At 59.0% G+C, this 26455-nt stretch overlaps 1 protein-coding gene across 1 annotated transcript in view; it reads left to right on the forward strand.

Moving 5' to 3' along the window:
* NIBAN2 (niban apoptosis regulator 2) overlaps window positions 1-26455 on the forward strand; it is a 52832-nt gene that overhangs the window by 20316 nt on the left and 6061 nt on the right. The window contains exons 2-8 of the mRNA XM_014863662.3: window positions 12015-12145; window positions 16889-17017; window positions 19037-19142; window positions 20408-20575; window positions 25297-25412; window positions 25947-26051; window positions 26152-26314. Coding sequence (XP_014719148.1) covers window positions 12015-12145; window positions 16889-17017; window positions 19037-19142; window positions 20408-20575; window positions 25297-25412; window positions 25947-26051; window positions 26152-26314 — 918 coding nt within the window. The remainder of the gene's footprint in view (window positions 1-12014; window positions 12146-16888; window positions 17018-19036; window positions 19143-20407; window positions 20576-25296; window positions 25413-25946; window positions 26052-26151; window positions 26315-26455) is intronic.

The following is a 26455-nucleotide window of genomic DNA, read 5'->3' on the forward strand; positions in this document are numbered from 1 at the left end:
GGCCTTGGCCAGGGCAGGGCATGGTGTAGGACACCAGCCTCGGGAGCCCATCCCGAGACTTGCTCCCCAGAGCGGAAGTGGTGCTCTCCATGGCAGGCACAGTGCTGGGCACCCTAGGTGGGCCCAGGGTAGGTGTGGGTAGGCTGGTAGCCCTGGGTGGGGGATGCTGGGGGGGGCCTTGGCAACCCTTCTCCAGCCTTCCCAGCTTGGGTCTGTGTTCCCAGGGAGCAGGGACGCCTGGCTTCTGGGCTCCAAGAACAAGCCTCCAACTGTAGGCTGTGGGCACGGGGCTGCTGCCAGGCGCGGAGGGAGGGGCTGGGAGGGGCTGCCAGGGCTTTTGTTTCCCTGTTTGTGTCAAGATGAGAATGGACTTCCTCCCACCAGGGTGGCCTGGAGGTGTAAGGAAAGGGCAGTCCCTGGTGGGCGGGTCTGCAGTCTGCCTTTTTTTTATTTTTTGGCATTTCTCTGTGCCTCCGCTTCATCTCCCTCCCTCCCCAGGTCCTCCCCAGGCCTCAAAGCTCGCTCCTCCCCACCGGGCCAGGCCGGGCCGCTGAGCTGTGGTTAAATATTTGCTCACTGAGAAGAGCTTTAAAGGCAGCTTTGTTGAGAGATCCCGGCTGGCTCCTCCTGGCCCCACCTCCTCGCCCCGAAGCTGCCTTGGTGATGGGGAGACCCAGCCAACCTCTGCCCTCCTCAGCCTCCTTCCCAGGCCCACGGTGGCCTCCTGGGTGGCCATTTGGGCACCTTCCACTTAGGGCTCATTCACTTAGCACTTGTTTCTGGAGCATCCACCTGGGCCAGGCAGGAGCTGGGCGCGGGGTGGGGGGTGGGGGGAACAAGGTTTCTGTCTGTGGGGCGTGGGGTGGAAGGGGCCTTTCACGGTGACACAGTGACTGCTGTGGAGAGGAGTGCTAAGCAGAGGGCAGCGGTGGTCATGGAGGGGACCGCACTGCAGGGGACTGGACTTGTCTGTGGGGGGATCCCAAGGAGGTGACATTGGAGCCTGGGGAGGAGGAGACGTTGGAGCCTGTGAGGGAGGAGGAGGTGGCCAGGTCGGGGGGATGGGCTGTGGGAGAGCGTTCCAGGCCACAGACCCCAAGAGCAGAGACAGTTTTCCCCTCCGGGTACTGAAGTCCGACTGACTTCTCTCTCCATGCTACTCTCCGAGGAGCTGGGCCACCGACGCGGCTGTGGGACCTCGAGCTGCTTCCTCCTCATTCCCACAGCCTCAGTTTCCTCATCTGTCCCATGGAAAGCTTGGACTTGGTCTCCGAGGGCCCTTCCCAGGTGCAGTGGCCTGTTAGCAGCACATGTCACTGGCCCATAAATGAGGGGACATCCCAGGTCAGGGGTTCTACCATTGTTGAAGGTCAAGATGACAGCCACGTTACCTTTATAAGGCTCCCCCCGCCCTTTGATGGATAACGACGAAAACCAGCATCTCCTGAGGACCCCTAGTCACCAAGTGAGATGTGGGCACTATCACATTATGCCCATTCTACAGATGGGGAAACTGAGGCCCAGGGAGGCCGTCCTGAGCTCAGGGTTTGCTTCTTGCCTTGACGTTGGCCCTGAAACACACCTTCCTCTGTGAGAGACCCACTCCTCTTCAGAGCCAGCACTGCATGGGGTGCCCTGGGATACAGAAGGGAACAGTTGCCACTTCTAACCCGCGCAGCTGCCTGTTGAGTGGGGAATGTTCCGGCAGAGTCAACAAATACTTCCGAGCTCGTTTCTCTGTTCTGGCAAGTTCTAGGTGCTAGGAGAGAGCAGTGAACAGAGGCCGGCTTGGGTTCACGTCCCAGTTTTGCCTGTGTGATGTTGGGCAAGTCTCTTGACCTCTCTGAGACTCAGATGCCTCATTCATAAAATGGGTTTAACAGTAAACCCATTTCAATAAAATAACGTTGACGGTAGTTGTTAGCGTGTATGGGAGCTGCTTCTGTTCCTGGCACTGGGCCACGTGTGACATGTTAGCTCATGCCCAGTTATTGTTACAGTTACATGCCACTGGAAAACACTGTGGTGGAAGAGATGGTGTTTGAGTAGGGCCTGAGGTCTGCTAAGATTGAACTGTAGAAAGGAGAGGGCAGGGAGTTCCAGGCAGAGGGCACAGCATCTGGGAAAGCTTGGAAGGTGGGAAATGGCTGAGGAGGGGGGGATGGGAGGAAGGGTTGAGATCCTGGTGGATCCTGGATCTGATTCAGCCTAACGTGTTTGTGGGCTGCGGTGTGCTGGGCCCCATGGTGGGTGCTGAGAATGCAGTGATGGCTGAGCCCACGGTCTCCTGGGGCCATCGGAGGCCAGCGACAGCCTTTACCAAGTTCTCCACGTGACTCTCCCGTCGGTGTCCCCAGCCCCGGGAGTCTGGGTTCAGCTCCAGCTTGGATTCAGGCTCCTCCTCTTGACAGCAGGCTGACCTTGAACAAGTCAGTGGGCCTCACAGCCTGTTTCCTCTGTGGGGGTGATGCCCGTCCCCACCTCCTGGGCCTGTGCCTCATGCCCTGCAGAGTGCTGGCCCACGTGGTGAGCGCCTGGTGTCCCCAGCCGGCGTCGTGCCTTCCAGCTGTGTGACACAGGGTAGGCTCTTGAACCGCGCCCATGCTTTCATTTCCTCCTCTGTCCACTGAGGTAGTGACTGAACCTCCCTCCCGGGCCGTTTCGGTCTCCCACATAAACTCCCTCACACAGAGCTGGCACGTGGTTGGGTGGCTGTCATTCTTGGGCCTTGGTGTGCTGTGGGCTGCTGTATTTACGGGGACAGGTTTTTCCTTGTTTAATAACCGGCCCCGGGGAAGGGATGACCAGCAGAGGGTCCCTTCAGGGCACCTGAGGCTGGCAGGGAGTGTAGCCAGCCACCTTTCCGAGGAGAGAGGATGGCCTGGTGCGCCTGTTCTCATCGCCAGCCGCAGCCCTCGGGTTGGGCGTTAGCCCTCCTTTCTGTGGTGAGGAGGCTGTGGGGTGTGTGGGGAGCTTGATTACTCAATGGGGGTGGTGGCGCTCCACCGGGACGGCACCGGCTGAAGATTGTTGCCTCTGGCCTCTAGCTCTGAGCGTCCTTCCCATTCTTCCTGCGTGCCCGGCCCCGTCCCACATGCAGTGGCTACTGCCTGGGGCAGTCCGACAGGGAGCAGGCCTTTCTGAGATCAGTGGCGAGCTGTGGGAGCGTGCGTGTAGAGGGCGCCCACCAGCCTGGGACTTCCTAGGGGAAGCGACGGTGCGGTGGAGAGCTGAGGCATGAGCTCAGCAGAGCAGGGGGAGTGCGCCTGACCCAAGGGCAGCCTGTGCCAGACCCCCATGGCAAGGAAGAGCGTGGTGGGTCCCGGGGACACACTGAGGAGCTCCATCTTTGTCCTAATGGCAGTGGGAGCCCTGGAAGGTTTTTGAGCAGGGGAGGTTCGGGGTGAGAATTGTCACAAAAAGATCCCTGTGGCTACTGTGTGTGGGAAGGGTCAGAGGGAGCCAGGAGTGGAAAGTTGGAGGCTGTGGCAGGCATGAGACGGGAGGGGCCCGGCCGGGGGTGGTGACTAGTGGTGTTGAGCTGTATTGGCTCTTGACTGGCCGCTAGTCAGCTAGGGAGCCCACCTCACCCTGATGGCCTTGCGCTGGGGAGCAGGGCATGGCCTGGGTGGGAATCCTCTCTGGCCCAGAAGTGGGGTCCCAGGGACCTGCCACTGCTCTCCAGGGGCTCTGAGTGCACCCCTACTTCAGAAGTACTGGTGGGGTGACACTGGGTCAGTCCCTTGCACTCTTTGGGTGCTGTCCCCCTTCTGGACAAGGACTGGCCTTGGGGGGAGACAGTCCACTGTCCTACCCGTCCTGGCTTCCAGCTGCTGTTCAGGCTCTTCTCCTGGGCCAGCTGCCAGTCCCCCTCACCTGGTGGCCACTGGAGCCTATCGTTACCCCCCTCCTCCCAGCTTGCCCCCTGATTACAGGTCCTGAGCGGGAGCCATGTCAGCCTTTCTGATGGCAGCCATCCACAAGGCCAGGCTGGGTGGAGCCCCTGCCCCCAGAGGCTGGCAGCCTGGAAGGTGGTGGTAAGATGGATTTGCCCAAACTTTGTTTCCTTGTTTGACTCAGACTGTACTGGGTCCATGTCACTGACAAGCTGAGTGTCCTCAGAGAAGTCACTTAACCTCTCTGAGTCTCAGTGTCCTCTGTAAAGTGCAGATAGCACATGACATAATGTGTGTAAACGTGTAGCGCCATTACTGGGTGCAGAGGAGAGGCCGAACACATGGCTGTTGCTATTAGGTGTTAGGAGTGATATTAGGGGTGAGGCACTGGGGCCTGGCCTGCCCTGCCAACCCAACTTGGTTGGGACATGCTGTGTGACCCTAGGAGACTGTTGCCACCTCTCTGGACTTCAAGCTTTCCCTGCTCTCCCAGGCAGATGATGGAGATGCTGGTACTTTGATCAGCTCTATGACGCACAAAACAGTCCTTGCCCCGACTCGGCCTCTGCTGCTCCTTAGGCTCTGGGTGGATGGGGTTGGTTTCCCTGGCACACAACCCTCCCCGCCACCCGCCCGTGCTCTGGGAACCAGGCAGGCAGGTTCTGGGCCTGCACCGCCCTGCAGGGTGCCGCCTGCCTGGTTTCAGTGGGCACGTCTCAGCCCTGAAACCGAGCCGGGCCTCGTGGGTGAGGCGTGTCGCTGGAGCCCACTGGAGCGACCGGATGAGCCAGGAGCTGGTCTGGCACAGTGCCCACAGCCGGGCCAAACCAGGGCTGGGACCAGCGCGAAGCCCCCATGGTTGGCCCGAGGCTGGGACGCAATCTCGGCTGGAGATGCACCGGCAGCATGGAGGGGCGTCCGGACCTGGCTTGGATCCTGCCTCTGCCACACCCCACCCAGCCTAGGACTCGGGAGGAGTCTCCCTTCTCTCGGCTCCTTGTCTGAACTGTTCCTCCCATATGGACGTGACCTGCTCCAGGGCTGGGTTGTGGATTTGGGGGATGATCAGGTAAAAGGCTTAGCACAGGTGTGGTGCATGCTGGGCTGGGAGAAGGCAAAGGAACTCCTTCGCTTGGTGTTCCAGGCTCTCCGGGGTGGGGCATACCTTTCCTAGGTCCTTTCTCCAAGGACCCCTGCACTCCCTCCTTCCGTCCTCAGCTCAGCAAGCCCTTCTCCTCTCTGAGCCTCAGTTTCCCTATATGCACAGTGGGCCCAGTACCCAGCCCCCCAGAGTCTCCAGGGAACTTCCTGCCCCTCTGGCCCCACCCCGATGTCTGCGGGAAGTCGCGTGATCCTTAACGTTGTCAGTTTGGAAAATCAGAGATTAACCTTCTTCCGGCTGCCCTGGCTGCTGTTGGTGCCGGTGCTGGGGATGGGCTGGACCGGGCCGGCAGTTGCTCAGCCCGTTTCAAGGGCCTCTCCCTGGTTAGAACCTTGGACAAGAGGCACTTTATAGGAGCCCCGTGCGCGACATGCCTCCTCCTTGCTGGGCAAAGTGCTTGTTAGCTGATTGATCTTATAATCCGATCAGGCAGGTACTGTTGCCCCGTTTTTCACAGAGGGAAACAGGCTCAGAGAGGGAAGGGCCTTGGCTGAGGCCACACAGCTAGTAGGTGGCAGAGCTGGGACTTGGACCCAGAGCCCATGTGCCTCGTGGAGATGGTGCTCTGTTTGCAGGTACGGGTGGTGCTGAGTCCTGTCCCCTCCACCGCAGTCCTTCTGTCTGGCCCGAGGGGACTCTGATCTGCTCCCACTCAGTGCTGACTCACCAGCAGCTGAGAGGAGGTGCTGAGGCCAGCATCCGGTCAGCTCCTGGGGCCAGGGCAGCACCGATTAGATTGTCGTTGAGATTTTGGATCAGCTGAGCTGACAGAAGACCCACACACCCATTTCACAGGTAGGAAAATTGAGGCCCAGGGAGGATGGACAAGTAAGGATCCAGCAGGTGCGAAGGTTGCCTGCCAGGTCTGACCAGCTTGGGGCTGGAGACCCCAGACTTCAGTCCTGGCTCTGACAGTCGCCAACTGTGTGACCTTGGGAAAGTTACTTTGCCTCTCTGAACCTCAGTTTCCTCATCTGTAAAATGGGGATAATAAAGCCTGCTTTGACCGCCTCTGGGGACTAGGCAAAGACCCAGCAAAGTAGAAGGCAGGGCTGTGGAAATGGTACTGTGGGGAGGCGGGAGGGACCCCTGGGATGGAGAAGCTTTCCGGGATGCGGCCTATTGTGCAAGCTTTGGGGTGAGACAAGGTTTGAAACCCACCTGTTTCCCCATCCAGGCTGTGTGTCTCTGAGTAAGTCACCCAGTCTCCCTGCACCTCAGTTTCCTCACCTGCGGAGTGGGATAACGGTATCTGTCAGCCTCAAATGAGCTGTTGAACACGAGTAAGTTCTCAGTGGAGAGGAGCACCTGGGAGCTCTGGGGGCAGAGTTAGGAGGACCGACTGGTGAGGGGGCCCCTCTGGGTCACTCTCCATGGTCCCCAAGGAAGCAGACTTCGGAGACTGAGATCCAGTGATCTGGGGGGCACAGCCATCCTTAGATCCAGAGATCTGAGATGCAAGATCCCTTACTCCACCAGCTCGCTGAGAGGCTTGGCTCCGAAACAAGCCCCAGGAAAGCGTGTGTGTTCGCGTGTGTCTGTGTGTATTTCGTCCTCTTCCCCCACCCCCGTCCTGGGAAGTGGCCTCTTCAAAGCCGGATGGAGCCCGCTATCCTCATACTGCAGACATGACGTGGAGATGGCGGCCCGGGGATGGGCAGTGGCTCCCTGAAGTCCCAGAGCACAGCGGTAGCTGGGCGCAGATCAGGACCCTCAGCCCCACTCCCAGAATTCACGGGCTGCCCTCTTGGGCTAATAAGGGAATTAGGACGCCCATGGACGGGCCCTTCCCATGGTGCCCCCACCTAGGTGCTCAGGAGGTTTGTGTTGCCTGACGAGTGAAATGACCTTTTGTGAGCCGTTTGTCTTTTGGAGGCTTGGTTTGTACACCTGGACGGTGCAGCTTTTCCTTACCTGTGTTTATATCGGGGGCCATTTAAAGAACCTGGGTGTGTGCCTTGGGCCCTTTCCTCCTAGTTCTGGGGACTGTGCTGGCAGGGGGACACAGAGCGGGGCAGTGCTTGGCTCTGGGCACCAGCAGAGGCTGAGGATTGTGCCAGGGGCACCCACCACGGTCAGGTGGGCACCTGGGTTCCAGGGTGTTCCATGCCCACAGCCCTCACCCTTGCCTGTGCCACTCCTTCTCCTAGTGGGCTCTCTGGAGACCTACCCATCATTATCATTATTATTATTTTGTGATTCTTGTCATATTTCTTTTTTTTTTTTCTGCTTTATCGCCCCAACTCCCCCTGCCCCCATCCCGTACGTAGTTGTATATCTTAGTTGCAGGTCCTTCTAGTTGCGGTATGTATGTCCTATTTCTTGTTTAAAAAAAGTCTTGATTGGATTTTTTTCACACTGTAAAAGTTATACCTGCTAAAAAAATTTTCAAACAGTCCCTTACCATTGTTCTTATAAGCTGAGCACTGTGATGGTTAATAGTAACGTTCACAGAGCTCCTGAGCCGAGCCCTTCAAATGCTGTCCTGGTCCTGCAGAGCACTGTGAATGGATTCTGTTACGCTCATTTTACAGATGAGAAACTTGAGGCTCTGAGAGAGCTGGGCGTCTTGCTGGGCTGGGGTCTGGCAGAACCGGGACTCCAGCCCTCACCCTGGGCTCCTGACCAGGAGGTTGGGAGGCTGGGGCTGGAGGGCAGGCCCCATCTGTCCCCCCATAGCTTCTCATTCAATAGCACCTGGGGCTGAGATAGGTGAGAAAATATGGAAGGTTGGCAGGGCCAGCCCACACCCTCAGGCTGCTCTGCCCCAGCATCTCGGTAGCTCCCAGCAGCAGCTGGATCGCTACAACCAGCCAGGGCCTCTGCTTCCTCTCTGCCCTCTTGGAGGAGGGTGCCCTGTGGGGCCCTGTGGACACTGGTCAGAGCCAGGAGCAGGAGGGGCTCAGCAGGCTGCGGCTCGAACCCCGACTGCCTCGGTCTGGCTGTGCAACCTCAGGTGAGCCCGTCATCCTCTCTGGCTCACAGTCCCTTTTGGGATGATGAGCCTTGGTCTCTGGGGCCCCCAAATCCATGGCATGTGGTGTCTCCAGAGACCCTGGGAGGAAGCGGGAAGAGCTGGGGTGGGCAGGTGTGGAGGAGGGACCACCTGCAGACACCCAGGCAGGGCTCTGTGGTGGGATTTGAGTCATAAAACCCCTGTGGCACCCGAGGGAGACAGCTACTGCAGGGTGGCAGGGAGGGAGAAGGGGTGCTGAACAGCGCTCATGGGCCCCAGAGCACAGCAGGAGGATGGAGGCCCGGCCTTGTCAGGGCTGCAGGGCCCGCCTGGGTCCTCCAGCAGCAACTGGCCTGAAAGGGCACTGGCGGCCCCTGTTGAGGGCTTCTCCCCTTGGCCCCTTTGTCCAGGCTGGACCCCCTCCCCCACCTGCCCAGGCCCCCCACAGCATCCTGAGTCTTCATCCTCTGCCTTCCTGCGGCAGATCCTTTGTACCAAGCACATGGCATTTCCTCCCAAGCTGTCTTAGGCTATCTCTCAAGAATGTGCTTGGGGCTGCCTCTGCCAAGAAGCCAGCCTTGGCCCTGCCTCCCCACAGTCTTCCCTTTCCAAACTGAGGCCGAGCGCGCCCGGTTCCCTGTGCTGCCCGGGGGGACCCTCCTCTTAGTCCTGAACCCCCCAGGCATGCCGGGGTCCGCACCCCTTGCCCGGCAGCTTCCCCACCCCTGGGGGGCCTGGCATACAGTGGGCCCTCAAGAGCTGTTTAGAGGGTGGATGACCCCTCTTGCCCAGCACCTGCCTGTGCCAGGCCACAGGGCTGAGCAAGAGAGATCCAGCGTAGAGCAAAAGGGTGCTGGCTCACCCTCCCGGGGTTGGCAGTCAATCCTTAGATGCCAGCATCCTCTCTCTCCCAATCCGTTTAGCTCCTGAGTTGGGAGAGAAGTTTGGGTCGTGGGAGACCCCACACTCTCCTAATCTGTTTGGTTCTGGAATTTCAGGTGGTGAAGGATTTATCTGAAAACAGATCAGATCAATACGGTTCTCAAGTGTGGGTAGCAAGGCATGCCTGTCATTGCAGGTGAAATTGGGCCCAGGGCCACTGCCGTCTGTTTGAGGTGCGGGCTGCCTCCTCTTTTCCTTCTCCGTTGAGTGAGGCACCCCTCGAGTTTCTGCTCGCACCCTCTCCTCTCCACCCTCTGCCTGGTGCCTTACCCCTGTCCTCGCGCCTCTGCTCCTGGTCCCCCGTCTCACTTGGATACCTTGTCTGCATCTCCAGGTAGGGGTCCTGCATCCTCAGGTGAGGGGTCCTGAATGAATTTCCTGGCCTCCTACCTAGCCCCGCCCCCTCAGCCCGGGCACTTCCGCCTGTCAGCCTCCTCTGTGCCTTCTGGCTCTGTCTGGGTCACCTCGTTCTCCCTTTTCACTTCCTCAGCCTCCGCTGGCTTCCTCTCCCTCCCACAGCCCCACCCTACGTGGACTTGGATGCCCCTCTGGACGCCCCTCGGTGGATTGATGCCTGGGCCTCCTGGCTGTGCTGTGCCCTTCTTGTCCTCCCTCCTACTCCAGCCCCGGGGGCCTTCTAAATGTGGCCCCTCCCTGCCTGGACTCGATGTCTGGGCTTTGCTGACCCAGCAGCTGAGAGCATCCTGTGAGTCAGACCCGAGTTCGAGTCCTGACACAGGGCAGCAGCTTTCTCCTGGGCCTGGCTCCTCAAGGGTCAGGGCAGATTTCGGCCCTTCTGGAACTAATGCTCTGAGGCGGGGTGCACCAGGGCCGGGTCAGGCGTCCTAGAGTCATGGCCAAAGGGCCCAGGGCCCAAGCTATGCACCCTGCACGCTGGGAGAGGGCCTGTTGGGTGTCGGGCTCCTTGGGGCAGAGTCGGGACAAAACCGTGGGCTGGGGCTGCAGGGGCTGGCGGCTGAGAATCTGGCTCTCCAGTCCTGGGTCCGCAAGCTTCCTCATCCCTAAAATGGGAAAACAGTAGCGCTGACTCCCAAGGGTTTTCGTGACGATTCTTGGGGATCATGCCTCTAAAACTTGCCCACCCACTGGCTCAGGTTAACACTCAATAAATGGCAGCTCTAATGATGACGATTATGTGGTTTATCAATATTATTGTTGTCTATTTGATAAACAAATATTGATCCTATTTTGTCCATTTGGCCCCAATTCATTACCCCATTACCCCCGCCCCCACACTGCCTCATCATTTTTCAAAACAATTCCCATGGTCTTTGAGAGAGTTCTGGTTGTTTACGGTTTTTAGGAAATAGGCATTCAAAGCAAATTCCTCATTTGTTCTCCCCTTCCTTCCCCCAAAACAGAATCTGGACAGACATGACCTCATTCTGGGAAAGGGGAGCACAGGCAGGGCCAGGCCCGTGGAGGGGTCCCTGGGCTGAGCAACCTCTGCAAGAAGTGGAGGGAGGGGGGCCCGCCTGAGACCCTGAGGGAGGGGTGTGGGATGTGGCACACCCTTTCATCCTTCCTCCCCAGCCACCACCTCCTGCCTGGGCCCTAGGTCTCATCCCAGCTCCACTAGCTGTGTGACCTTGTGTCAGTGACTTAACCTCTCTGGATCTCAGTTTCCATCTCTTAAAATGGGGATAACACGAGCCCTACCTCCCAGAGCTATTGAGAGGATTAAATGAAGTATCCTAGCTGGGTGCCCTTGGTATCCAGAGACCAGCCCTGGGAGGGACGGCGTCATGTCAGGCTGTTCTCTTTTGAGAAAGGACCAGGTCTTTGAAATCTGGAATCCAAGGCTGTCAGAGGTGGCAGGGCCTGTCCATCACTGAGTCCAGTCCTCTCACTGTACAGCGGGAAACTGAGGCCCAGAGAGGGGAGCTGCACAGTGGGCCGGAACAAACCCCAGCTACTCAGGACCGAGAAGTCTGTCCCAAGGAGAAGGCCTCATCATCATGAGTCATGACCCTCTCTGGTCCTTGTTTGCTTCATCCTTATATGGGGACGACCAGGCAGCGCAAATACTGGGCGTCTGATGGTTGCTGGGCCCGCTCCGGAGGCCACAGCGCTCACCGTCTCTGTTCAGAAACAGCTTCAGCCCATAAGAGAAGCCAACGGCCAGTGAGAGTAAAAAGGTTGTTAACTTGGTAGATGAGTTAATTTTAGTGTGTTTATTTTTTATTGTGGAAGGAATCATGTTTGTAAAATAATTCAAACACTATGAAAGCGAATAAAGCAGAAAATGAACTTCCCTCTGGGCCCCTCACTCCCGCGCCCGGAGCTCCCACCCGTCGTGGTCTGAGGGCTGCCTCCAGGACCTGGTCCTCTGTCTCTGGGCAGAGATCGGTTATCCGCACAGCAGGAAGCCCTTTGAATGGGATGATCGGCAGCGTGTGATTCTGTACGTGGGGGGTGTGGACACTGTCCCTCAGTTGGGAGGTGTGCCTGTGGATGCCCTCCGTCTTCTTCCTATGGCGGGGGCCGTGCTGTGCTGGGTCATTCTCCACACGCACGCATCTGGCTCAGTTCCGGTGATGGCTTTGGTGCGCGTTTGCCTGCTGTTCTCCCTCGAGTTCTATGGGGAGGCATCAGAGGGCACCGCATGCCCCCTTAAAACGGCACCCACAGCTCCAGTGACCCTCCAACAAGGCCGCCCCGATTGCCAGCACGCGGCCTGGTGAAGGCGTCTGGGCCCCACGTCCCGCCCGGTCTGACCGGGCTGTCGGTGCTGGTTGCGTGTGTTTGCTGACCGGGAGGCCGAGCCTCTTTTGCTCGTCTGTCAGTTTCTTGTGTTTTCTCATCGGGGATTCGCTGGCTCCGGTAATTGCCCCGCTTCCCGGCTGGAGGGTCACCCACTGTGTGCAGGAAATGCCCAGCGCTGGCCAGAGACGCGGTGTGGATGAAAATGCGGAGCTTGTGCAAACAACTTTACAACCAGGAGTGTGGGGCGTTGTGGCCACCCCTCCCCGGGGCAGGGTCGCTGCACCTAGGTAACCATGATGACCTCACGGTCCTGTTTGTCCTTCCCTTTCAGAAAAGACTGGGAAGATCCTGGCAGAGTTCCTTCGTTTCTACGAGGACCAGTATGGCGTCGCCCTCTTCAACAGCATGCGCCACGAGATCGAGGGCACGGGGGCCCCGCAGACCCAGCTGCTGTGGCGCAAGGTGAGGGGCGCCCAGAGGGTGCAGGGCAGGCTCTGACACCTGCTCGCCCCCGTGACTGCTTACTTGGGCCTCAGTTTCCCATTGTTGCCGTGATGGTCTGTAAGGGCCCCACCCACCTTCTGAATCAGAAGATAACTCGGTGGTGTTGTCCAGGCCCCTGGATCGCCGAGGGCGACTCCTCCCAGCTGACCCCTGCTTCGTCAGAGCTGGGCTCCAGAGTCGTCTGGACAGGCCTGGGTTCAAGCCCAGCTCCTCCTCTTCCAGGCCATGTGCCCGTGAGCAAATTAGCGCACCTCTGGAACCTCAGTTTACTCCTCTGTAAAATGGGTTGAGAACGCCTCCTGCACTGGCTGGCTGTGAGAATTAGAGTCGAGTCGACCGGAGCCTGGAACAGGGACGGTTCTCGGTGGGTGCTGGCAGACACTGTCGGCATCCCCGGCCCTGTCGTTATCCCACTATTAGTAGTAGGATGATGTTTGCCCGGTAAGGATTTGTCGAGCAAGGGACTGGAAGCTGTGTGGGGTCAGTATGGGCCAGAGAAGGCCAGCAGAGCCTCCTGGGAAGGGGATCTGTGATGGGTCCCCGGGTGAGGCTGGGCGGGAATGGCGCAGAGGAGGTGAGGGAATGTCAGGAACACAGATAGGGCTCTGAGTGCCCAGCTGGAAGCTGCCGGTCCTGGGTCTGGCCATTTGCAGTGAGAGGCCAGCGCGTGTTGCTCTGCGGGTGGTGCAGGGGGCCTCCTTTTCAGCCTAGGGAAGTCTCTTTTGAGAGCACCGCACATTCCAGGCCTGGGTCATTCTCTTTCCATGACCATCACCCTCTGCTCCCTGGATGGCCAGGCGGGTGGCAGAGGGAGAGGTGATGTTGAGGGAGGGTGCCAGCCCCACCCACTCAGCAGGTGGCCTGGCCCTAGAGTGGCCAAGCAGCGGCCTGGAGGCTACCTACTCCTGGCTGTTGGCCCCTGGGCAGAGTGCCCACCAGCTTCCCTCTGGGGACTCTGACTGGCTGAGCCAATCGCTCTGGGAGTGGGGCCCAAATGAGGCCAGCCAGGTGACCCCGGCATCTGGCACTCGGGTCATTAGTGGCTGAGGTCCGTGGCTGGTGGGCTGCAAAGTTACCTCGCTCACCTTGTCACACCTCCCTGCCCTGTCCTGTCGGCTTCCTCTGGGCTGCCTAGGTCAGCCTGTGCCCAGGCTTCGAGGTGCTGGCGGCAGTGCTGTAGGGGAGGGACCGAGGCTGGAACCCCGTGGTCTGGTGGGAAAGAACTCAGGGTGACCTGAGTCCAATTCCTCTTAATAGCTAGCGGCTTGGGCAGTTGATTCAACCTTCAAGCCTCAGTCTCCTTGTCTGACAAATGGGTACTCATGGCTCTGTGGGGAGGATTTGGTGAGAGAATACAGGGGGTGTGGTAACGGGCAGCAGGTGAGATTACTAAGGTGGGCGTGAGTCCTGACTTTCTGGGCAGCTCCTGATGTGTGACTTTGCCTTGCTGAGCCTCAGTTTCTCTGTGAAATGGCATTCAGAGAGGGGTCATCGTGGGCTGCAGGAGTCAGAGCAGCTTCGTGGAAGGGGTGGGGATTTCATGGGGCTCTGGAGGTCAGATGGGGTTCTGATGGTTGGGAAGGCCTCTCAGGAAGGGGACCGGCTGGGCACAGTGAGGGGACAGGGAGACGGCAGAGAGAAAGCCTGTGAAGGCCCCAGGAGGGAGGGGTGGGCTTGTTTCCCTCCTCTCCCCACCCTCCCCCAAAACCAGGTGGCTGAAAATGGGCCCCTTTACCATGAGACCAAAGGGGCAGGGGCGGGCATCGCTTGACCCGGCTTTGAGGTCTTGTGACCCTTTGATGTCCTCTCAGCAGGAGGAACAGCTGGAGGGGGTGTGGGAGCTGCTGAGGAGACTTGGGGATGACCCTGAGAGAAGGCGGGCTGGCCCACAGGCGTGGACACACACTGACAGTGTCAGGGCAGGTGCTGGGGCCACGCTGCCCTTGCTGGCCCTGCAGACACTCGAGGAGACAGACAGTAAACAGCCGCTTACACAATAAAGTGGGTGCTGTGAGGGAGATGACAGTGAGCTCAGACAGTGGGGGCCTGACCTTGTCTGGGTGGCCCACAAGGGCTTCCTGGAAGAAGGGCATCTTCAGCTGAGGACCTGGAGGGGGACGGCCAGGGCTGTGTGTGAGAGCGTCTCAGAGCATCACACACCCCTTTGCTTTTGGACCCAGAAGAGGCTGTTTATTCCCCTGGTGTCATGGTGTCCTCCTGACCCCATGACAACAGGAGGGCAGAGGTGCCCGGGGATGTGGCTGACCTGGGTGTCTGCCAGGTGCACATCTGTGTGTTAGGGAGGGTGGCCTCGGGCCCAGCCCAGGTGAGCCACTTCGAGTGGGCAGAGCTGGAACTAACTGCTCCCCAGCTGGAGAGAAATGTCACAGGCTGCCCAGGTCCCAGTAACCCAAGGCAGAAGCGGGGGCTGCTGACAGCGCCAGATGTTTACCCCACGCGAAAACACCTTTAACACTCGCGGTGGTGCAGAGTCATTGCGGGAAAACAAGTAATACGTAAGAAAGAGGAGTAAAATGACATCACCCACAATCCTTGAAAAGCAGGGACTTTTGGTCCTATTTTGCCACTTAGGAAGCTGGCCATCAGGGTGCTAAGTCATGATGGTAATATCATAACAATAGAAATAATAATATTAATCATCATCACCATAATAATACCAATAGTTCTATTAGACACAATAATGGAGCTAATGATAATACAGTGGCAGTAGCGATAGTCATAATAAAAACAGCGGTTGTTTTCTGCAGGCACAGATGTGGACCCTGAGGCTGGGAGAGGTGGAGCCGCTGGTCTACGCTCCCCTGGTGTGGGTGGTGGAGTTGCGGACCTTTGCAGAGCCCAAGACATGTTGCCTGGCCTGTTGGGTCCCTTTCCTTTCCTGCAGGCTTTCCAGTGGACACACGACTCTACCATGTGAACGTCTTAGAAGGAAAACCCAAACCCGCATCTACCCACCCCTCCCGGGCTGCCCAAGGATCTGGGGGAGGACTTGGGGGGTGGGGGGGGTGAGCTTGGTCCTTGACTGCAGCCCCCCCGCTGGCCCTGAGTCCTGGGCCCCTGCCCTGAGCGGGCAGGAGGACATAAACCAGCCCCTGGGGGGTGAGGGGCTAACGGGCGTGTCAGAAGAGCTTTGTCTGCTCCTTCTTTCTAGAAAAGACTAGAGAGCTGGGTTGAGAGGAGGCCCAGTCTAAATATAGACCACTTAGCATAGCTTTGTGACTTGGGCAAAGCCCTCTGTGGGGGGGTGGGGGGGTGATGGGGGACCATTTTCTTTTCCTGTAAATATTTTTATCCCTGGGTAGGAAGCGGCCTGCGGGGGCCCTATTGTTTGAGTACAATGGGTCCTCATTTTCCAAGAGTGTTTTGGCATTTCCCCTTGAAGAGGGGCAGGGAGGTTGCTGGGAAGAGGGGGCTGCGTGTGAAGAGACAGGGCCTGGGCTGGCACCTGACCCGGAGCAGACCCAGGAGCGGAGCGAGGAAGCTAGGAAGGGTTAGGCACCAGTAAAATAACACTTTCCCCCATTATTACTTATCATACACCTTTCTTTTTGTAAAAGGCACCAAATTTATCCTAGAATGCCCAGGAGCTACCTAGAAACCCAGGGACACTTAGGCTCCCGAGCTCCACCGTCCAGGAGTAAGCCTGCTCCCTTTTGGCCTCTGTGTCTCCTTTCTCGAAGCCTCCTGGTGCTGGTCTGCTCAGGAAGTCTCTCTCCCGGATGGCCACCCTCTCCCGTCCCTGAATAGGTCAGGCCGTGGAGCTAGGAGACTGACACAGGCTGGGTGGTCCTCAGCGTGGCCAGGGCGGCCCCTGCGTCCTGGGAGCTGAGTGCTCTGCCTGCCAGGTGCCCACTGCTTGTGGGATCTTTGCCTGTGTCATCTCAGAATCCTCGAGCTGCCTCGATGAAGTCCGTGCTGTCACGGTGCCCATTTTACAGATGAGAAAACTGAGGCTCAAAGAAGTATCTTTGTCCGACTGAGTCAGGGGTAGGGTCAGAGCTGGGGCTTTGCAGCAAGGCCAGACCACACTGCCCACCAGTCTGCCAGGACGCCAGTCAGACATCGAGCCTTCCAGACTGAGGTCCCCTCCACCCCTATCCCCAGATTCATGGGGGGCCATCTGCCGGTGCTCAGAGCCGAAGAGGCTCTCTGGAGCCCCCTTGGTTGAGCTTTTGTTGTCTTGAGGGGAAACTGAGGCCCAGAGCTGGAGAGAGACTTGCCAGGCGTTGGGGCCTTCACACGCCCGGCCTGTGGGCATGTCCCCTCCTGCTGGAGTGACTGCGCGGCACCCACGCTGCGGTGGTGGGTAGATGTGGAAGCAGCCTGCTGACAATTCGTCCCCAGGTAGCTGTGCCCACCTAGGGCCATGATGGAGCGAGAGACGTGGTGCTGGCTGGGCCCTGAATCGTGCTGCCTGGCCTGGATGCAAGTGCCGGCATCACCCCTGCTCCACCTGGACCCTGGGGGGCCTTTCTTGCCCTGAGCCTCGCTTTCCTCATCTGCCAAATGGGTGCGACACAGCAGGGCCGCGTGAGGACTCAGATCAGGATGGAGGGTGTGCTTAGAGGGGGCGAGCTCGCAGGTGCTGCTGGTCGGGCTCTTACCTTCTGGGGGGACTGCCGCTCCTGCCAGGCGGTGGGGGGGAGCCGGGCCTCACTCCCCACCCCCTCCCTCCCTCAGGTGCCGCTGGATGAGCGCATCATCTTCTCGGGGAACCTCTTCCAGTACCAGGAGGACAACAAGAAGTGGAGGAACCGCTTCAGCCTCGTGCCCCACAACTACGGGCTGGTCCTCTATGAGAACAAAGTGGTGAGGCCCCACCCCGGCTCCTCCCGGGCCCAGCCAGGCCCGTGCTTCCCCCCACCCCGCCAGCCATCCTGCTCTATGCCAGTTATCACTGCATGCCCCCCACTCCTAAACCCAAGGCTCCAGGCCCCCATCCTCAGCCTGCCACCCAGCATCCCCCCTTGGCTGCCCCCAGGGCCACAGCAGAACGTCAGTAGGCCCCTCCTCACCACACCTGCTTGCTCTGCTGGGTGCCCTCTCTAAATGGCGTTTCATCAAGCCAGGCCCCCAGATCTTGGGGTCACCTTTCACTACCTCTCCGTGCACAACTGGCTCCTCACCAGCTCCTACATCCCCCCCAGCCCCCCTGCAGCCCCAGGCCCCAGTTGCTCTCAAGGCCCTGCAACCTCTTCCTTTCCAGGGCCCTAGCCCCTCCCTCCTCAGCCTCCTTCCTGGCTGGGGTTCCTACCCCATCGCCCCACACCCCCCGCCCCTCGCCTCCATCCTTGTTCTCCCAACAGCCACGGCAGACTGCTGAGCATGTGAGTCTGGCCAGCTTACCCCTGGGTAGTGGTCCCATCTTTTTCCTTCCTGATTCTGCCCCCCCCCCACCACCCCCGACCCCGTTACAGCTCCCTGCTCTGCAGTGTGTTGATAAGTGTCCTGCGATTGTTCCTTTTCTTTGCTTTGGGCCCTTGGGGAAGCCCCTCCTGCTTGAGCCACAGACCCAATTTCTTCTACCAAACCTTTTTCCAGAGCAGCCAACGGGACAGGCCGGAGTTCCGACTGTTTCAAGGAAAATCGGCGTTAGAGTAACATAAACAGGGTCAGGAGCAACCTGATGCCCCTGGGCAGTGGTTCTCAAAATGACAGCCTGCATCAGAATTCCCTGGAGGGCTCAATAGAAAACAGGTTCCCGGGGCTGGCCCAGTGGTGTAGTGGTTAAATTCACGTGCTCCGCTTCAGCGGCCCCGGAGTTCATGCGTTTGGATCCCAGGTGCAGACCTACACACCACTTGTCAAGTCATGCTTTGGTGGTGTCCCACATAGAAAATTAGAGGAAGACTGGCAATAGATATTAGCTCAGGGCCAATCTTCCTCACCAAAAAAACCCAACAAAAAACCAGGTTCCTGGTCCTATCCCAAATTTGATTCAAGTCTGGATTAGGGCCAAGAATTTGCGCTTCTAACAAGTTCTAGGGTGATGTTGATGTTCCTGATGATCAGGGACCACACTTTGTAAATCTTTGCCCCAGATGTTCTGAGCCATGCTCAAGAAATGTGTTGAACAGGGACACCTAGTGGCAGCGTGCAGCATGGCAGCCCTCCTGTATGAGCCATTACATCAGGACTCCTTTTTCCTTCCACTGGTGTGAGAAAGCAGTGCCTAGACCTAATTCTCCCCCACAGGGCACTCGAATGATGCTCAGAACCTAGGGAAGTTGGTGGGCAGTTCAGGCTAATGGTCTAAGACCCCGGGCTTTGGAGGCAGACAGACCAGGTTCATGTCCCACGTTGCTACTTAGGAACTGTGTGAGCTTGTGGTTAATAAGGTGCCCACCTCTTGGATTGCGAGAATTCCATGAAGCGAAGCAGGCAGTGCCCTTAGCACAGCGCCTGGTGTGTAATGAGCACTCAGCTGATGGTAGCTGCTGCTGATAGAGGCCGTAGTCACGTGGTGGTGATAACAGTGGCCTCAACGATGCTTACTGGTCCTCGCTGTGCCAGACACCGTGCTAAGTGTTTTATGTGGATGATTTCAGTCCTCATGCAGCCCTGGGAGGTAGCGGCTGTTGTTACGCTGGCTTTATAGATGATGAAGCTGAAGCGTAGGAGGTGGAGGCCTGTCACCCGTCACTGCGATGGTCGAACTCCTCTTCGTCTTCCCTCTCCCTCACTCCCTCCTCCTCTTCTCCCTTTGCCTCCTCGTCCTCACCTTGGCAGGCCACACTGAGTAGGGCCCTGGAGCCACAGTTGGAGAGGGCATTTGGGCTTGGCCACACCCCTAACCCCCAGAGACCATCTCTCTTGTCCCTTCCTCAGGCCTATGAGCGGCAGGTGCCACCCCGGGCCATCATCAACAGTGCAGGCTACAAAATCCTCACCTCCCTGGATCAGTACCTGGAGCTCGTTGGCAACTCCTTACCAGGTAAAGAACTGCCGATCCCAGGCCGAAAGGCACAGGCCCGGAGATTGAACCAGGGGAGAGGGCGGCCCTGATCCCAGAGCTCCAGGCTCCATGTTTGCAGGAAGACCAGCTGGGCCGCGAGCTGCGGCAGGTGCCCAGCATGACCTGAGCCCTCAGACGAGAGGCCTCGTGGGCCTGAGAGGGGGGTACCTTGAGACCACCCCGTGCACTGGGGCTGGACCAGCGTGGGCCCACTGAGTCCCCTGCTTCCTGAGCCTTAGGCTCACAGTGGTCCAGTGGGGGTCTCACTCTCTGCCCTTCCCTCTCCTTGAGAGATCCCAGGAGGAGACATTCAGGTGACTCTGCTTCGTAAACTGCGGAGTCAGTACTGCATTCGGAGGAGTTATTCTAGGCGTCCTGTTTCTACCCCCACCCCCGTCAGAGACTCCCAGAAGCCCGTCATAAACACACCTGCCTCTCAGATGATCCCAGGGGAATTAAGGGGAGGGGGAGGTGCTGGCCTGGGGGGCAGCTTGTGCCCCCAGATAGGACTGGGGAGTAAAACGCCCCGTGTGGTTGGGGGCTCAGCCGGAGTCGGCGATCCTGGATTCCAGCCCCAATCTGGCTTAGTTTTTGCTGGTTCTTCTTGGGCAGCACAGCACTGCGAGGACTGACCAGGGGTGTCATGTAGACCCCACGAGGTGCTGTGTGCCCTGAACCCAGCACAGGGACACAGACTCAGGGCGCAGAGAAGAACTGTCACTGTTGTATTATTAACAACAGTGGCGAGGTCACGGCCCAGGACTGCTCATCTCACTGGATCTCAAATATCCATGTGGACAAAATAGAAAGAGAGAGAAAAATCCCCTTTTATTTATTTTCTGTCCACCACATACCTCCCTCCCACCTTGGACATTTAAACCACACTTTGGCCTCCACAGCTGAAATTTGGAAGGAAACCCAAGAAAGTAATGCTTGGCCTTTGACCCTGAGAGCTCTGACCCTGTGTTGTTGGTGCCTCATGCACGGAGTCTAGAACCTTCTCCAAGAGGGAGGTGGGCGTGACCTCATTACCAGCACTAAGAAATGGGTCTGAGCAGATGCCGGGGGATTCTGAGGTTCCCTTAGCCAGGCTGTGGAGGACACACGGGGACAGGCTTGGTCACCCCGGGGCAGGCCAACCCTCTCTGGGCCTGAGCCTGCCCGTCAGAGTGGGGCCAAGGGATCAGCGGCCTGCTGGCCTCTGGCTGCAGAGGGTAGCTGCTCAGTGGACACTGTCTCCACAGGGACCACATCAAAATCAGGCACCGCCCCCATCCTCAAGTGCCCCACGCAGTTCCCGCTCATCCTCTGGCATCCCTCTGCACGTCACTACTACTTCTGCATGATGACGGAAGCCGAGCAGGACAAGTGGCAGGCGGTCCTGCAGGACTGCATCCGGCACTGCAACAATGGTGAGGCCCTCCTGCCCGGGGCATCGGTGGGGAGCGGGGTTCACCTGGGGTATGTGCTGAACAGTGACACCTAGTGGCTGCCTGTGGTGTGGCAATCCTGCTCTATGAGCTGTTGAATTTTCCTTCTGAGGTTGTAAGAAGCCATTATGATGTTACCCTTAACCTTCTTCCTCAGTGGAAATAGTTCTCTGTGGCTCAGAAAAAGTTTCAGAAGTTGTTCTCAGAGGGGTTCTTTGTTGAGTTCTTGGGCCCTGGGTCACAGAATCACAATCCTGATTCTGCCACTTTCTAGCCCTGTGACCTCTCGCCGCCCCTGTAAATGGGGATAACGATGCCCCCTGTGTCTTAGGGGTTTGTGAGGATTCACAGTGAGAATCCACTCAATGCTTGATGAAGATTTTTTTTTTTTTTTTTAATGATCTGATCTCTTTCCTGGGATTATGGGAGTTCCCTTCCTCCTCAGGGCCTCCATGTTTTCATCTGTAAAGTTATGAGGTCTCTTCCAGCTCAAGCATTCATTCAACAAACACTTTTAGTGTCTGAGCACTGAGGATGCAACAAGGGAGCAAGCCATGGTCCCTGCGCCCATGCTGCCGGGAGACTAGTTGGGGAGGGAGATGTTAAACGGATGAGGACACCAGGGGTGATGAGTCACAGCTGTGCTGGGTGCTGCGCGGGAGCCACCCTGGGAGTGGGTGTCCTGGGGGTGCTGATCCTGCGTACGGGAGGGGTCGATCAGGGCGGCTCCCTTGAGGAGGCGATGGTTCAGCTGAGACTCGAAGGATGAGTAGTCTTCCAGGAGAAGGAGGAGCGTTCCAGAAATAGGCCACAGCAAGCTGGAAGGGGGGCCCAGAGGCTGGAGCAGGTCGAGGCCTGAAGTGGGGGGAGGAGGGGCCTGAAAGGGGGCTGGAGGGGGCCCTGGGGGCAGGTCCGGAGGGCCTTTCTGGGGCTCCAAGGAGTTTGAGCAGAAAGGCTTATCATTGTCTCGTGGGGGGGTGGGGGGGGTTGGGGCCCTGAGGGTCTTTCCGCCCTGTCCTGGACTCTGAACTTCATTTCTGGTGACCTGGCCTAGGGTGGCAGGGAGGGAGCTGCCCCCACCCCACCCTCCTAGCCTCGGGCACAGCTCCACAGGGCGGTGGATGGTCAGGGTGGGCACCCTCACTGGGAGGCCAGGCCGCTGCGGTGACTCTGCTCACCCCACCCTCCCCTCAGCTCTCCGGAGCCGCCTCTGCCCGTCTGGGATCTGCCAGGTGGGAGGAACCCAGTCTTGAGTCAGGCCAACCCCTGCCACCTGGGCTGGCCCTGCTGCCCACAAAGGGCCTCCTGTTCCCAGGTCCCTGGGGACTGGAGGGCCAGGACTGGGTGGAGGTGATCTGGGCTCTGGCTGCCTGGCCCGGGGCACACTCCCTTCTCCTCCCTTCTTCCCTTTCTCCCTGCCCCCATGCCTGGCCCAGCTCCACTGTCTCCCGGTTTCCAAGGCTAATGGCTGACCTGGCAGGGTGACCCCAGGCCAGGTTGGGGGTGGGGACAGCACAAGATGGAGAAGAGCCACAATTCGCTTCCCCGTGTGCACGATGGTAATGAAGACAAACTTGGCTTTGCATGATTCTTGGGAGGAGTAAATGAGCTGGTTCCGGCGAGCTCTTGGCCCCGTGCCTGGCACATAGTGGGCGCTCAGCTGGGAGGCTGAGGGGGGCCCCTTGGGTGTGGGGTGCTTTGGGCAGGGAGGGGGTCCAGGGAGAGCAGTGGGGGGGCACCTGTAGCAGGAAGCTGTTCTGGAGCTGACGAGGCTGGCCTTAGAGGAGGCTTCCCCCACCCTGAGGACTGTGGGAAAGTTCTCTGTTTCCTCGGAGGCAGGGCCTGGAATCTGTGGAACCTGGAATTGCTCTCCCCCGGGACTGCCAGGAAGTGGGGGGCGGGTGGGGAAGGAGGCCCAGCTGGGTGGACGCCAGCTCGTCCCAGGGCCCCCTCACATCCTGCATTCCTGAGCAGCTGGGGGTGGCAAGAGGCAGCCGGGGCACCGAGCTGAGCCCTGGGGGTAGGCCTGGGTGCAGAGGTCAGGCCTCTTCCTGTCTGACCGTGGTCCCCCTCTGCCTGCTGCCCAGAACCGAGGAATGTAGTTTCCTTTCTCAGCTTGACCCTGAGGACCCCACAGGCAGGAAGTCTCCAGGTCTGGCTGGAGGCAGCTGGTCCTGGTTTGAGTCCTAGTGCTGCCATTCCCTAAGCTGTGTGTCCCCAAGCCAGTAACTTTGCCTCTCTGAGCCTGTCTCCTCTTTGGGAAAAGTGGGGCTGAGCAGAGCTGTCCCTCGCAGGGCTGTGTTGAGGAGTCGATGAGGGGACGTGCCCGAGGTCTGAGCCCAGGGCTGGTGTCTTGGTCGGCCCGGTTGCCGTAACAAAGCCTGCAGACTGGCTGACTTAATAGAAAACGGTTTTCTCACGGTTCTGGAGGCCCAAGATGAAGGTGTCAGCGGGTTTGTTTTCTCCTGAGGCCTCTCTCCTAACAGATGGTGTCTTCTCCCCGTGTCCTCACATGGTCCTCCCTCTGCGCACCCATTTTCTGTATCCAGCTTTCCTTTTCTTTTTTACTGCTTTTTCTTCTCAAATCCCCCCGGTACATAGTTATATATTTTAGTTGTGGGTCCTTCCAGTTGTGGCATGTGGGATGCCACCTCAGCATGGCCTGATGAGCGGTGCCATGTCCGCGTCCAGGATCCGAACCAGCGAAACCCTGGGCCGCAGAAGCGGAGCATGCGAACTTAACCACTTGGCCACGGGGCCGGCCCCCCAGCTTTCCTTTTCTTGAAGGCCATCAGTCATGCTGGATTAGGGCCCAGCCTAAGCCTCTCATTTTTACTTCATCGCCTCTTGAAGTCCCTCTCTCTGAATACAGTCATGTCCTGAGGTACTGGGCATTAGGATTTCAACATAGGAATTTGGGGGTTCGGGGAGACACAAATCAGGCCCTAACTGCCGGGCTCATGGAAGAGCTCGGAGGGGTGACCCTCACTTTTGTCACACTCAGTACCTTGGCCTGCAGACCAGAGACATCCTAAGGGGCTGAGCTTCACGTCTGGGCCAGAACCAGGGCCCGGGACATTGGCAGCCCCACTCCGGCTGCCCAGGCCTCTGCTACCTTCCTGCCACCTGGAAAGGGGCCCCTGCCCTGCGCAGCTGACTCGTTGCCTGCAGCACGTAGATGTCCTGTTGCAGCAGAGGCTGCGTGGGATGCACAGCCCGGATTCCCCAGGCAGAACCCGGTCTCTGGGAGCGTGTGCCCGTCCTGAGAGCCTCACAGGGCTTCCTCCCCTGGCCCAGGTGGGCAGCACCCACCCCAGGGCCTCGCTTTGCTCCAGTCACTCCTGCCTCATCTCAGATCCTGAAAGGCAGGGGTCAGCCTCCCCTTTCACCCCCGTCCCCATCCTGGGAGCTGCCCCTGCAGGGCTGGGGGCTGGGCCCCAGCTTCCCCACCGCTGACCTCGCCTCCGCCTCTGCCAGGCAGTGATTCCTGCCGTCATCCGGATGTGGGAGGGGAGGGGTCCCTCCGGAGAGGGGCTTTTTCTCTGTGGGGGTGACTCAGCCTGTAGTCATGGCGGTGGCAGCTGGGGTTTGGCGGCACAGGCTGCTGTTTCCCCTTCCCTCGGTTGCGGGACGCAGCGGTCAGAGGCACATGGCCAGCGTGGCCGCCTGCTGCCTGGCTCCGAGGTGTTTAACCACGCTCTTCCTCAAGCCGGGTTTTGCAACCTCCTGCAGCCACGCCTCATTCGTCGACCCACCTTGCCAGCACCGGGGACGTGGGCAAACTCCTCTGGGCCACCACCACCACAAACAAGAACGAAAATAGAGAAACGGTGTTTTCTAGTCAGACCTGGATGCACGGTGGTGAACACGGCAGACCAGGGCCAGCCCACGGGCAGCAAGAGCCGATCCTGGCTGCAGTTACTAATAAAGAACGACTCAGGACCACCCCGGGGCCTGCACTGGGGCCCCGGACTGCACAGTTCACAGCCCATCCCCACCCCACGGCCCCTGGAGCCTCACGGTGGGTGTGTGAGGGCCGGGTCATTGTTCCCACTGTTCAGAAGAGGAAACTGAAGCCCTTTCGGGCTGGAACAGGGCTTGGCAAACCGTGGCCCCTGGGCCACACTCAGCCCATCACCTATTTCTGTAAATCAAGTTTTACCGGCTCATCCGTTCAGGTTTTCTGTGGCCATTTTCCTGCTGCAGTGGCAGAGCTGAGCCACTGCAACAGAGAGCATGTGGCCTGCAAAGCTGAGGGTATTTCCTGTCTGGCCCTCTGCAGGGAAATTTGCAGGCCCCTGATGCAGCCACTAAGGGGAGGGAGCAGGACCGGAACGAGGGTCTCCGGGTGCCTCAGGCGCCCGCTCCGCCGTGCTGGGCAGCCTCTCCTGGCAGGGTGGGGTGGCCTCTGGTCCTGGCTCTGCCACTTGTGGCCCTTGGACCCTCGGCAGTGGCCTGACCTTGAAGCCTGTTTGTGTTTTCATCTGCGAAGTTGGGTTAAGGACAGTGCCCACGTCCTGGGGCGGGTGAGAGGATTTAAGACGACAAGGAGGGTTGCCTCGCGGCGTCGGTGGTGGGTTATTGTCCTGTGCCTGTCACTGCAGCTCCTCCTGCCACAGTTACCATGAGGGCGGTGGGGTCGCAGGTCGGGGTGGGGCTGGGCCATCCCGCCGACTTCCTCTTTCCCTCCCTCTCCTGCGCAGGGATCCCTGAGGACTCCAAGGTGGAGGGCCCCGCGTTCACGGACGCCATCCGCATGTACCGCCAGTCGAAGGAGCTGTATGGCACCTGGGAGATGCTGTGTGGGAACGAGGTGCAGGTGAGGCCAGGAGGGCCGGTGGGGAAACTGGAAGTCACCCCAGGGTCCAGTGGGTGGGGCTGGACAGACGGGCTCTGGGGCACTGCAAGTGTGGACGGAGATGACGACCTCAGATTCCAACAGGTGGAGGCCAAGCCCAGACTAGGTGCCAGGGTGTCCCTATGAACAAGAGGGACGTAGCCCTGGCCCTCAGGGGGCTCTCTGTACGGCAGGAGAAACAGACATTTGACAAACACACACACTTCCGTGCTTAGGCAAGGGGGATGGGGGTGTGGTATTCCAGACAGGAAGGCAGCATGTGCAAAGGCCCTGAGGTGGGACCCCTGAGCCTGAGCATCTTGCAGGACACCCAAGCAGATAGGCTGGAACCTGTGGGAATCATACTCAGGAGAGATGCTCAGTGGAGACACGGAGCGAGGGGCCAAGCCTCGAGGAGCTGGGAGCTTGAGTGGCTAGGCTTACTGGAATACAGAGAGGAACATGCCAGCTGGACATGCTCCAACCCCTGCCCCGGCTTGTGCCTCCTGGTCCTAGATCCTGACAAACCTGGTGATGGAGGAGCTGGGCCCTGAGCTGAAGGCAGAGCTCGCCCCGAGGCTGAAGGGGAAACCGCAGGAGCGACAGCGGCAGTGGATCCAGGTGGGCCGGCCTGGGCCCGGGCGCGGGGGCGGGGTGCCTGCAGCCGCCGGGCGCCCCCCCTCCCCGCAGCCTGGTGCTGACACCGCAGCTCTGCCTGCAGATCTCAGATGCTGTGTACCGCATGGTGTACGAGCAGGCCAAGGCGCGCTTTGAGGCCGTGCTGTCCAAGCTGCAGCTGGCCCGGCCGGCCATGGAGGCCGTCATCCGCACCGACATGGACCAGATCATCACCTCCAAGGAGCACCTGGCCAGCAAGATCCGAGGTAGGCAGGTCACTCACCATGCTGGTCATCGCTGGGCAGACACGCTGGGACCACCTGCCCTCCAGGGGCCAGCGCAGACCTCCTGTCTGTTTCATGGATCTGTGTACATGTCACAGCATTGACTTGATTCATGGATTGTTT

The sequence above is a fragment of the Equus asinus genome, chromosome 10 (assembly GCF_041296235.1).
Source record: "Equus asinus isolate D_3611 breed Donkey chromosome 10, EquAss-T2T_v2, whole genome shotgun sequence".
Taxonomy (NCBI): Eukaryota; Metazoa; Chordata; class Mammalia; order Perissodactyla; family Equidae; genus Equus; species Equus asinus.